Source organism: Symphodus melops (genome assembly GCF_947650265.1).
Source record: "Symphodus melops genome assembly, chromosome: 11".
Lineage (NCBI taxonomy): Eukaryota > Metazoa > Chordata > Actinopteri > Labriformes > Labridae > Symphodus > Symphodus melops.
The window spans coordinates 25203387-25216404 of record NC_136701.1 but is presented as its reverse complement, the minus strand read 5'-3'; the positions used below and the strand labels follow the sequence as shown (position 1 = coordinate 25216404).

Here is a 13018-nt window from a genome sequence, read left to right as displayed (position 1 = left end):
TTTACAAACCACTAAGACTCTGCTCATCAAACCATGACGATGTCGGGTAGATCGAGTTTCAGACGCAAACACCATGTCCCGAATATGATCCAAACCTGGATAAACCAGAAACCTCAACTTCCTGTTCATGCATTAGTGCTTTCATGCTTCTAGAGATCACCTGAACACTCCAGGAGGAGCTGCACGTGTGGACACAGAGGAGTGTTTCACTCAGACCTCTTCCAGAGTTTCTGCGGTCAGACCGCAGCGAGTCCGAGCAGGCGATATGAGAACACAGCAGGTTATTCTCCGGAGAATTCAGCTCAAGCCAATGTGGGGGGGGGACATTTGTTTTAGAGTGAGTCCTGCATGTTGCATGGAGTGTTCTCTGTTCATCTGTGTGTTGCAGTGTTGATTTTGATTTGACTATTTTCAATCATTGAATTTCCCTCGGGATCAATAAAGTATCAATCTATTGAAGTTGAAGGTGTGCAGTTTCGAAAAAATGCTTTGAAGGAAGTTGTTTTGTTGTGCATGGAGTTAAACTTTAGCTGCAGATTTGATGGTGACTGAAAGCAGCTTGAGTGCTTGTTGCTCTGTCAATCAAACGTTTAACCACTGGAACTCTATGCATGTATGTAATTATAACGCCTATGTAAACGAAACATGTTTGTGTTCATTATGAAGTACGTTTGCAACATTTAGAAAGTCTTGCTCCTCTCTCACGTTTTACCACCTATAACTGATCATTTGAGTGAAGAGTGAACTTTTTGGGGGCCTCACCTCCAGCGTGCTCCTCTGCTGGTACATGTCGGAGTTCTGGCTGCTGACGCTCATGTGCGTCATCCCCTGCAGGTACACCGGAGACACCATCTGCTGCATCATGGGCTGCTGGATCATGGGCTGCTGGATTATATGCTGCTGCATCATGGGCTGCTGCATGAGCACGAAGGACTGCTGCTGCTGCTGCACGGCCTGCTGCACCGGGACCAGGTATCTCACCGTCTCGTAGTTGCCGTTCAGCGTGTACGGCAACGGGGACACCGAGCCGGCTGAGATCACCGTGCTGGACACTGGCTCCGGAGAGGCCACTTTGACCGTGCGGTAGGTCGTAGACGAGGACGACCTCGTCTGGTTCGTTTGAACAGACATCTTAATGGACTGAACTGGATCAGTTTAGATCCCGCACAAAAAAAGAAAGTAGGAAAAAGTTTGTCAAAGGAGTTGAAGTGGCTCCGGGAGAAAGGCGCGCAGGTTCCTCCCCAGGTTGTTTCCTTGTAATCAGCTGTGGAGGAGCGCAGAAGAGATCCACCCCCTGGTTGTTCACTTCCTCCTCTGCTGGGCGAACTGGAGAGGAAAAGTCCGGATGGAGGAGTAGCTGCACAGAGAGGAGGACCGAGGGAGGCGCTCTGCTCACCGTCATGCAAATGATAATATGAGACGCATCAGGAGGAGGGAGGGACCAGAGCAGAACCCTGGAAGTTTACCTGTGACTCTGACACAGGTAGTCCGGTGTATATTTGGGAAACTTTACATTCCCTCAAACGAGCAGATTTGACTCTATAAAATCAACCTTTAAATGACGTAATTGTTCTGTAGGGTTGACAGGTTGGGATTGTAGGCCTAATCTGAATACACTGCAAACAGAGGCGGCTGTGTCCGAGGCAGCCACCAGGGGGAGACAAACTGGAGCTCATGTAGCTGGTTGATAAACTACGTATACCTGAGTTTCAGGTGAGGGGGTTGCGCTCCAGAGCAGCAGAGAGAACACCTGCTGAAGGGTTTTCAGTGTGTGAACTGGGAGGTCGAGGGACATGCAGGTAAAGATACAACATCCCTTCAACAACTCCGATCTTCAACCGGGGCTCCCGCCCTAAAAGGGAAGTTCCCATACCGGGAGTCGAACCCGGGCCGCCTGGGTGAAAACCAGGAATCCTAACCGCTAGACCATATGGGACTCATGCTCAGGCGAATATTCCTCTGAAGTTGACCCGAAGATAAATATAGAGGTCTGGTTATGCGGGCAATTTCATTAAGATTTATAGGTTTTACATTTTTGTGCAACCAACAAATTATTTTCTGCATCTTGATTATGTTTTTTTATTTGGTGATAGTTGAATATTATCCCCCCCATTTTGTTTAAATAAATAAAATATCTCAAATGAATCAATTAAAGTATCAATTTTGGGGGGAATTTCGCTTGATGACACTTACTACAAAGACTCTAAAGAAATAAAAGTTTAACATTTTTTAGCAACTTTTTCCAGGATTTTTCATTTCATTTCATTTTTTAATATTTTTTTGTGCTATATCTGAGTTTGTCCCGCTATAACAAAGGAAACTAATCTTTTGAAGTTGTTAAACATCATTTTTAAGGTTTTTAGGCGAATATTTGACCAGTTCCCGTGCAATGACTATAGTCTCGCGATACGCCACGAGAGCTGTAAACGCACCATGATATCCGCTGAGGAAGAGGTTTTTTATTCATCGGACACAATAATGGCTGCTATCCAACAGCGCTGTTGTTTTCTCCGCGGCCGTGTCGCCTCCAGAAGGTCATCAATGCTCAGCTCGTCGTCCTGAAGTCTCATCTTTATCCGGTGAGAAAAAAGAAAGTGACTTACGTGAACGACACGTCAACCATCTTTTGTCATCAGCTGTTTGTCCTTCATCATCACGCGCGAGCCGTTAGAACGCTACCGCGAAACCTCAAGCGAATAACCTTTAATTGAGTGATTAATCGCTTTTTTATAAACTTACAATCATTATAATGTTCAAATAACAGCTCATCTAAAACTTAAACACCCACTATTTAATTCGGCGTGATTAAAATGGACATACGAGGTCTTATTTTTGTATAATTGTGCCTTTTAATGTGGCTGTTTCCTCTTTTTAGAAACATTTATTGAAGAAAAAACAACCTGACAGTGATTTAAAATAAATGTTCTAACGTTATTCCCATAATTTTATGGGTTTTTTTATGTTTATCTTAAGGGTAGGCTGTCTCAAGATGAATGTGCCTGTTTGGATGACCTCACATGATCTGTAAATGTAAAATGTCTCAATCATTATGTCTCAATAACTCATCTTCGCCATAAATGTTTTTTTTTTAATTGTTTTAATATTTTGGTTTATTTCCTTGTTTTTGTATTTCTGCAAAAATCCTGTAATCGTTTAATTGAACAGTGTGCGTGACACTTGTTTTGTCTACCCTTGTTTACTGCAGTCATATCCAACATTTAAGGACCATTAAAGGTCCACTTGGACATTAACCTGCTCGATGGGTCCTGTAAGACACATTTTGAATGTTTTATTTGGATGCAAAGTGTTGTGGTGATGTCAGTGTCTGTGTTGCTGCAGCATCAGGTGTTATGTAATCGTCTGAGCTGGAATAATCCTGCAGGCCGAGGAACGGCTCCTTGGAGTATTCACTACATCATCTTCTCACTTTATTGTGAAGATAGGAATCTTGATTTTTACACAAATCAGATGTTTTTTTTCTACCTCTCTTCGTTTATATAAGATTAAGAATTATTTAACTCTGCTTAATGTCGTTTTTAAGCTGGTTGCACAATACTAAGAGATTTTATTCAACGTGTACTTCCCAAATGTCTGATTTATTGGCCAATGATAGAACAAATATTAAATGCAAACAAGGCTTTTATTTCTCACTCTGCACATGAACATTTTGAACGGCGTTTACGTGCAGTCAGGGGAAAAACTGGACTCGCCATAAGCTCCCCTCAGAGTCACCGCTCGAATATAAACTCGTTTTTGTACCACGCGCAGACAAACTGCTGCGTCCAGAACGTAATTATTTGCATCCTCGCAGTTCAATGAAATGTGAGTCAATTGACTGTAGTTGACCTTTGACCTGTGCTTGTCTCGTTATAGCTGCTCCGCTGTCTCCCGATGTGACATTTGCCACCGCTCCTTCACCAGCCAATCAGCGTCGCAGCAGCAGCACAGCACGCAGGTAACTCTTCACCTGCAGTGTTAACATTTTGTACGTTTGCATGTCCTTGATATTTTCTGTGAACGTGTTCGGCAGTTTCTCTTTCGAACCGTCATCAAGATGTTCTGACATGAAGCCTCTCTCTGTTTTCAGAATCATCGTGTTCATCGTCTGACTGAAGTCATGTCTGGTCCAGGAGACTTACCAGGTGAGGAAGACTCCCGTCTCTTTACGTGGTTGAAGCTGGGGTCACTTTAGGTCAAGTGAAGGGAAATTATAAGGTCACAGAAAACAATATGTTTGCTTCAGGCCACGGTTTACTTCCTGGTTTGATTTGGCGCCGCCCACTTTGCTCCGTAAAGACAAGGCTCTTCTCTTCAGTCAGCAACTCTGGGACGAATCACAGGAGCTGATGGTGGGTGGCGTTAATGCTGCGTTCAGGTTCTCCTTGGGAGTTGGGAAGTCTTCCTTTCAGTTCAGCAATTCTCCACCAATAAGAAATCCCTAAAAAGCAGCTTTAAACGGCCTCGATGAGTCACATTTAAAGGAAACCGCTCGTTTAGTCACCGTTGTCGTTTTGTGCGTCTGCAGCCATCGAGGGTTCTGGGATGGGCGGGATGAAGCTTCCCATCGGGATGACCCGTCGAGCCCTCAGCTACGACGATAACCTGGAGGCCCCCATGTCCACGCCGCCGCATGACATCAGCATCAACAACCTGTGGAGACGACCCGTCATACCGGACAGGAGGTTCACACGCCTGGCTGAGGTGAGACGCAGGACACACACACACACACACACACACACACACACACACACACACACACATAATGACCACCATGGAGCCAATAGGTGGTGACGATGTCGGTGGTCTTATTTTCCACCAGGAGGACGAGAGCGGTGCTGTGAGTCAACCTTCAGCATCAGAGAGCGCCATCTCCAGGTCGCCAACTGTAGTGAAAGCCAAGGCGTCCTCCATCATCATGAGTTCTCTCATCACCAGTAAGTTACATCTAAAATCATTTCTTACTTCCTGTGTGATCAGACATGAAGGAAACATGCCTCGCTGTAATGATTAGACTGCAGTACTCATTGTAAACACTAGGGGTCAGAGTTTAATCGTTACTTTGAACTGTGGAGGTCATGAACTGGCTCTTTCAGCTTTTTTAACATCCAAAGAGATAGAAAGAATAGAAGCTGAATGATGAGAAACACTTTGAAAAGATTTTGTTGGATTGCGTTTTTTTGTCTGAGATTCAGGATGAATGTAAACTTTCTCTTCTTGTGTGTGACCTTTTCATATTTAAACAACAATGTCCCTTTTAAACTGGATCGACCCATAGTGCATGTCTGATAATCTTCTCTCTCTCTCTCAGAGCAGACGCAGGATAGCATGTACAACTTTGAGCAGAGGGCGGGGCTTACCGACGCCAGCTACACCCCCCATAAAGGCCTCACCGCCGAGGAGACGAGACATCACCACCGCATCCCCGAATCCCTCCAGGTGAGGACACTAACTTTACAGCGTGAGCGCTCAGTTCATCAACGCAGTGAGTCCTGACTGTCTCCAGTGAGGGAGAAGCTGGAGTCCTGCTGGCTGTGTTGTTGTCAGAGCTGTGTTTACATCTGATCCAACACTTGTACTAAACTTCCTCCTATGTGGGTTTTATACCAATGTTTGTTTAACTAAACAGATTGTAACATGTTTTATGTCCAAGATTTTTCCACGTCGTTTGTCTCCAGAGATTTGTCACCTTTCAGACCACGACATGTCCACGTTTGATATTCACTGTTTAAACTTTGAAAAATGAAGTAAGTAAGTAAGTAAAATTTATTTATATAGCACTTTTCGCAGGCAGGGGCCACAAAGTGCTTCACAAACAGGGTTTAAAAACATCACAAGCAATATACAGACAGTACAAAAAATCATAGCAGCCCTAAAAGAGACTCATTAAAAGCCTGGACAAATAAAAACGTCTTCAGTTGACTCTTGAAAGTGACAACTGAATCAATTGAGCGCAAGGATGATGGAAGTTCATTCCAGAGGCTCGGAGCAACGACCTGGAACGACCGGTCACCTCTAGTGTGATAATGAGCTGGAGGGACCTTCATCAGGTTCTGATCCATAGACCTCAGCGCTCGCATAGGGGCGTAAGGCTGGATCAGCTCACTAAGGTCAGAGGGAGCCTGACCATGTAGGGCTCTGAAGGCCAGAACCAGGATTTTAAACCTGAACCTAAAGGACACTGGCAGCCAGTGAAGGTCTCTGACTGTCAGAGACCTGACTGAAGACCGATGTTTGTTTGTTTGTTTGTTTCTGATCAGAAACTTCAGATCCAGAGCATGGAGGCCAAAGAAGAGCGACAGAGCTCGTCCACCCAGTCCACTCCCTCCAACACACCGCACACCTCCCCGAGGCAGCTACGCAGGTACACACACACACACACACACTGTCCGACTGATTTATTGGACAGACGTAAATGTGTAACTGGGTCAAGTTCACTGTGTGTTTTTGTAGGAGTTGGTTCAGCAGCACGGGATCAGAGATCAGCATGAGCTCCTCTAACAGCAGCATCGACATGGGAGGAGGGGGAGGAGACGCGGCAGGAGGCGCGGTCGAACGCTGGAGCATGTTTGGTCCGCGTCCTCACGTACACAAATCCACCTCCGACCTGGGAGCAGAGTCTACTGCTGCAGGTAAACAACCTCACCTGAGCCTCTCAGGATAAAATCGCTGCTTTCATAACATCATCACAGGAGAATTTATCTCCAAACGTCGAGATAAACAAAAGTCTGTTTATGGCAGACTGTAAAAATCTGTTTCTGGTTTTTGTTTGGAGATAAATCAGCTGAGAGCTCGAGAAAAACATGTTTTTCTTATTATCACAGAACAAAACATCAGTCTGTGAATCCCCTTAAAAAGACTTTTCTCAGATTATTTTTATATCTCACCTATTTTATTCATTTGGATCATTTCGGTAAACGGTATCGTACGATCTGATGTATAAGACGCACTTTGAATAGATAGATAGATAGATAGATAGATAGATAGATAGATAGATAGATAGATACTTTATTGATCCCGAGGGAAATTCAACCTGTTTTTTCCTCTAAATAGTTGTCTGTATCTGAAACACCAGAGTGAACAATATGTGTATAAAATGTTGACACGCCTTTATTATGGCGGGTGCAGCAGCCACATTCGCTGCACGCGAGCTGACACGGATAAAAAAAAAGAAAAAATCCTCCTCGTTGGTTTTGAATTGAAAGCTGATCAGACTGACTTTTATCTTCTCTCCCTGACGAGGTCATAAAAACGGCGTTATTGTTCTCGAAAGAAACCTCGTCGAGAGCTGTTTCCATTTTAAAGAATCCGATGTTAAAGTTAGAGAGTGACCACCGGCGTAGCGCCCCCTGCAGGCTGAGAGCTCGCACACTTGGACGTCTTCGCTGCACGGCGCCCCCTGCAGGCTGAGAGCTCGCCGTGCTGGACACAGAAACAGCACGCTGGACGCCGCACTGAACATGGGAGATATCGTCACGCAGGAAGTCTGTCCTCTAAGTTTATATCTTATTAATATTTCAGTCAATTTATTTCTAACAAAATAAAACAAACAGATCAGTGAACATACCACCACACATTTAATCCAAGATCCTTTCAAAATAAAACAGAGTAAAAACACATGAGTTAGTCACAGTCGCTGCAGACCTCGCCCCAGTATTTTATTCTGAAGGAACAGCGAAATTAAAAAAAAAAAAAAAAGAAGTTTGAAATGAGTCCAAGTAAAGTGTGACATAAGGACAGTGCTTCCTAACTGAGCGTCCGTTTACTCGCCTCCTTATATAACCTGTTATGTCTCTGATTTGGGTTACTAGGCGAGTAAACGACCTTCAGACTGACCCAGCACATTCAGCCGTCACAGTCCGGTTACTGATTGGCCAGTTATTAGTCAACAGTGAGACGGTTGTTTTTGTCCGGCTGTCCGTCGTATAAAAGTGCGAGGAGTGGATGCACGCCGCAACAGAGCTGCAGAGAAGCAACGTCTGGATTTTACCATGTGGAACTCTACAGTGAGTTACGACTACGAGCCCAATCTTTTCTCCGCCATGACGATCGGTAGGTGACTTTAACCGTCGATGCATTTGAACGGGCGTTATGAGCGAATCGACTTGAACTTGTTTGGCGTTTTCACACCGACCCCGTTCACACACACACACACACACACACACACACTGATGGTATCCGGGTTCACGTAGCTGCAGGAGCTGGGGATCGAACCCCTGAGCCTGCTCTGAACCGACTCTACCTCTGAGCCACAGCTGAGATCGATACTCGCGGCTGCAGCAGGGAAACAAACGGCGTGATCCGGAATAATTCAGTTTTTAAAGCGGGTGAAGGATGAGTGCGAGGTGCAGTTTACAGCGTTAACGGATCATTTAGCTCCTCTTGTAATCAGACGCATTTAAAAGGTGTTTATGCGTTCAGGTTATAAAACATGAATTCATTCTTCAGCTGTATCTGACTCTCAGCAGCCTGAAGGACTTAAATATAAAAACATTTCCTTCTGTAATCAGTAAATAATCCGCATGATTTATCGCTCTCGTTATCTTTATGATGAACAAACAGAACGACCCGTCTCTGTGACCAACGTCCTAACGTCGCCGAGCGGTCGAGATTTCAAACAGCTGTCAATCATTAAACCTGTGCGAGAGATAAAACCATTGAAAAAGAACACGATGAGCCAGGACGACGTTCAATCAATCAATCAATCAATCAATCTTTATTTATATAGCTTTACACTTTACAAAAGCAGGACCTGCTTCACCGCTCGATTACAGAATCTGTTCAAAACTAATCAAGTGGCTTCGTCTTTTCTCTCCCTCCATTGAACATTTAAATCTGACGCCCGCTCTTTTCCCTGCAGGCTTTGCGGTGCAGGCGTACAGAGGCGCCCAGAAGCCGACGCCCATGGAAGTAATGAAGGCACAGACCACGCGGCTGGGCGACACATCAGCGGCGCAGGTGGCGGCGGCCCCTCCCAAAATGGAGATCCCCTCGGTGGAGAGCCGGCGGCAGGGATCGCGGCCGCACAAGCTCAAACCCAGAGACATGAACGTCCTGACGCCCTCGGGCTTCTAGGAGGACGCGCCGCACCCCCCGTGGCTCCGCCTCCAAAAGGTCCCACGAGATGAAAACTGTTAAACATGTCACACGAGCCGTCGTGGTGTTAGCGGGCTCCTCGTCAGCATGACTCTCACTCTGAGACAACACAGATGTCATTCCATGGTTCTTCATATTGATACTCATCCCAACATCCGGAAAGACCAGACATGTGACCAAGAGCACACCACGGCGAGAACAAACTCACAGGTTGGACACTTTTATTTTGAGGAGAGAAAACTAAACGTAACCTTAAAAAGAAAAGAAAAAGAAAAAAATCCCAATCCGTGCGTCACCTCCTCAAAGGTGCTGAACCAGTGACCTGTTATTGAGCAAACATGGTGGACGATCTGACCATCTGTCTCTCACAGGCGTCTCACTCTCTCTCTCTGTTTTAGCGTTTAGCTGCAGCATGCTAACGTTGACGAAGCTCGGGGTCGAGGCCTCTGACTGATGTTGAGGATTTAGTCCAGTTTAAGGGGAACATGATGCTGATCCTGGTTTTTGACCCCCCTGTAGATGCACTTTATACCCCCCCCCCCCCCCCTTTAAACGAGCTCTACCTACACTTACGTTTTCCTCGTCTCCTTCGATGGGACATTTCACTCAGCAGGATGGAAACACTTTGAAATGTGGTTAATGAAAAACAAGCGAACAGAACAAAAACAAAAGGTTAAAAATTGTCTCAGGAAACGTTTGACCTGGAGCTCCTGCTCACTGAAATGTTCCACTTCTTGTTTTTTTGTGTTTTAATGTATAAATGAAGATGTGTTTTTGTTTTTGTTTTTTACTTCTGATGTAACAACAGAGTGTGTGTGTGTGTTAGGACTCACACAGGCTCTGCAGAGTTTGAGTGTTTTCACATTACCGGATTCAGCAGACGACTTAAATCTTCATTTCAGTTCATCAGTGAGTGAGCTCGCTTCGATGTTCGCCTCTGATGAAGGATTCGGTTTTTAGTTTGGCTCAGCAGCAGCTGTGTGTGGAGACAAAATGTCTGAAAATACTCAAAGAGAACATTTCCAACGTTTTCACGTCGTTTCTCGTGCGCTCGCGGTCTGAAGACACGGCTGGCGTGCACGCTCGCCGCATCCTGCAGAAATCATTTACTAAAAAAAAAAAAATCAACAATCTCACTTTGACTCTAAAAATAAAAAAAAATGCATTCTCATGTTTTTCTTTAAAATGATGAAATGTACCGTGCTGGCGTCATCGCTGTGAGTTTCTGTGACGTGAAGCGTGCGTGCGTGTGCGTCGACGCCTCAAGAAGAATCCCATCCATACTTTTTATCTACTGTCGTCTTTTTGATTGGTTGAATTATTGATCAGGGGGGAACCTCTTTTTTTCTCAAGATCTCCAAACATGAACTCGTAATCATTAGAAAATCAGTGTTTAAAAAAAAACACGGATGAATAAATCAAGATCTGGAGAGAAACGACCGAGGCGTTCTCGCCATCACAGGAAAACAGTATAAATAAGATGTATGGATGTGTGTCCGCTCGGGGCTTCCGTAGTTTTTGATAATGCTTCAGCACTTTTGTTTCCAGCATCGATTCCATTCGTCTCGTGACACAGTCTCGTTGACCGTCTGTAACTCCGCTGTGCGTTAGCTTAGCCGTGGTCGCGTCTCTGTACAACTCGTGTCGACACAGAAGAACAAAAAAACCCTCTGCTCCGAGTCTGAAACACTCAAATGACTCACATGACTGTTTAAAGTGAACGATGTTTGTTTTTGTGGTTTGTGTTCACAAGTGCTCCGTGTTTAAAGTGTGACACTGTCCCTTTAAATCTCCCCTGGACTGACGCTCTGAAGTCCAGTCTGTATAGTCATGTGATATCTTTGTTTTTTTATCTGTTCTCTGTGATGTTAAAGAGATGTTTTGTTTGTACAGTTTCTTTGTATTTTTGCCTAAAATAGTTTAAGAATAAATATTACATTCTCACCACACGAACAAGACTCTGTGCTTTCTTGTGTTCGAGGAGGTTGCTGGTTTGAATCCCCGTCTGACAGGAGCCTTTCTGTGTGGGGTCTGCATGTCCTCCCCGTGCATGGCGTGGCTTCTCTCCGGCTTCCTCCCACAGTCCAAACACATGCTGGTTAGGTTACCTGGTGTCTCTGCATGTCAGCTCTGTGATTGGCTGGAGAACATTCCAGGGTGTGACCCCGCCCTCTCGCCCAATGAGAGCTGGGATCAGTTGCAGCCCTACCGCCACCCTGAACAATCAGAATAGATGATTGCTGGATGAAGAGATTGGTATCATCTGTACCTATCAAAAGCCACCTCTAGAGGGCGCCAGGTAACCATTAGCAACAAGTCAGCCTTAATCTTGATTCTTTATCACATATGAAACCAGAAACAGATGAGATTTTGAAATCAACATGACTCATTGACTCATGTTTTAAGCTCACAGATCGTAAAAGCTGATCGGGTCCAGGCCGAGGAGGCTATCACTACTTGAATTTCCCTCGGGATCAATAAAGTATCTATCTATCTATCTATCTACTTCTCCAATAACATGCACGGATGTGGTTAAATGGCGCCTGCAGAGGGCCCGTTCACTCAGACATTCAGGGGCCGAGATATTTGTGAATGTTGCTGATTCAATACATTAAATTTGTATGTTTTGTTAATAAACCTTTTTTTCTGTATTGGTGCAAAACTTTAACTTCCTTTCTGAGGGTCAATAAAGTTTTATCTTAAAGGAGACGTATGACAATAAATCCACTTCTACAGTGTTTATGAACATTTATCTGGGTGACCTGAAAGTCTACTGACCCACATGTGAAATAAATCCATCCAGTTCTTTGTTTGTGATCTGCAGAAGTCTGACAGCTCAGAGAACAAACGCTCCGTTTCTAATGTGCTCTCCTTGTGATGTCACAGTGGGATTCTGGTAAAAGAAGCCCCTCCCCCTGGTATCTCCACCCATGGACCCCACGTCCAGACGAGAGATGAACTTTTGAGCAGGTCTGCCATTTTTATTCTCTCTAGTGAAGGAGTGATCTACGGGGAAAACTCAGGGGGGCGGGGCTTACTGCATTTAAAGAGACACACACACCAAAACAGAGCGTTCAGAGAGAGCTGGTTTCTACAGGGTCACAAACCTCCTCTGCTGCTTGATTCATGTTATATTTGGACCAAAGCTCAGAAACACAGATGTTTCATGTAGACCACAGGGGGCGCTGTTTGAAAAGGGGGAGAATATGTCCCCTTTAAGACCTGACGGAGGGGAAGGTGGGGACAGATGATGGGTAACATTGCACATTGGACTCCAGCTTCCTTCATTCGAGTTTTAATCGGTAACATTGATGCATTGCTCAGTTATACAATCATTTTAGCTGCAGAATTTATGATAAGCAACTTTTAAAATTCCCTTTTAATAAGCGTGTGAATGTGTGACAGAAGTAGACTCCTGAAATCGGGTCCAAACTTTGGTGTCTTCAAACAGTCTTCACCACGGACCGTCTTCACATCGTCATCTTTAAAACGTCTTTTTAAACGAACAGTGTCCATGGGAGTGTGCTCCACACTTTCCCCACACATGCATCGTCTTATCTTCATCTTTCCTCGACACATCTCGACCTCACGATGAGGCGTGGAAGCAGAGATGACACACCGGACACGTATGTCCGATGAACTGACGCACCAACCTCCGTCACTCCGCTCGTCGGTCTGTCGTTGTTGAATAATCCTTCTCGAGCAGCACCAGCGGAGTAATTCTCTGGATCTGCTTCTTTAAGGAGACCTGAGTTTGATTCTCTCACGTTCACTGGAAAGACACAGTGCGGTTACTGATTTTCATCAAAGCAGGATTGTTGTCTGGGGCTTCAACCAGTCGACCAATTCAACCGCCTCACTGTTGTGGAAGTTTAGTCCTTTCACACAGACGAAGAAGCGAGCGAGCATCCTTTCGTTCCTTTAA

The 13018-nt window shown here is 44.9% G+C and overlaps 1 protein-coding gene across 1 annotated transcript; it reads left to right on the top strand.

Annotated features, from left to right (window-relative positions):
• Positions 1 to 2382: 2382 nt before the first annotated feature.
• On the top strand, positions 2383 to 10401 carry kiaa1191 (KIAA1191 ortholog). Its single transcript, XM_079355838.1, has 9 exons — positions 2383 to 2579; positions 3874 to 3955; positions 4088 to 4142; positions 4526 to 4701; positions 4820 to 4934; positions 5309 to 5436; positions 6258 to 6361; positions 6451 to 6629; positions 8858 to 10401. Exons 3-9 carry the CDS (start codon positions 4118 to 4120, stop codon positions 9070 to 9072), a joined length of 942 nt encoding a protein of 313 aa, XP_079211964.1. The 5' UTR covers positions 2383 to 2579; positions 3874 to 3955; positions 4088 to 4117; the 3' UTR covers positions 9073 to 10401.
• Positions 10402 to 13018: the final 2617 nt, after the last annotated feature.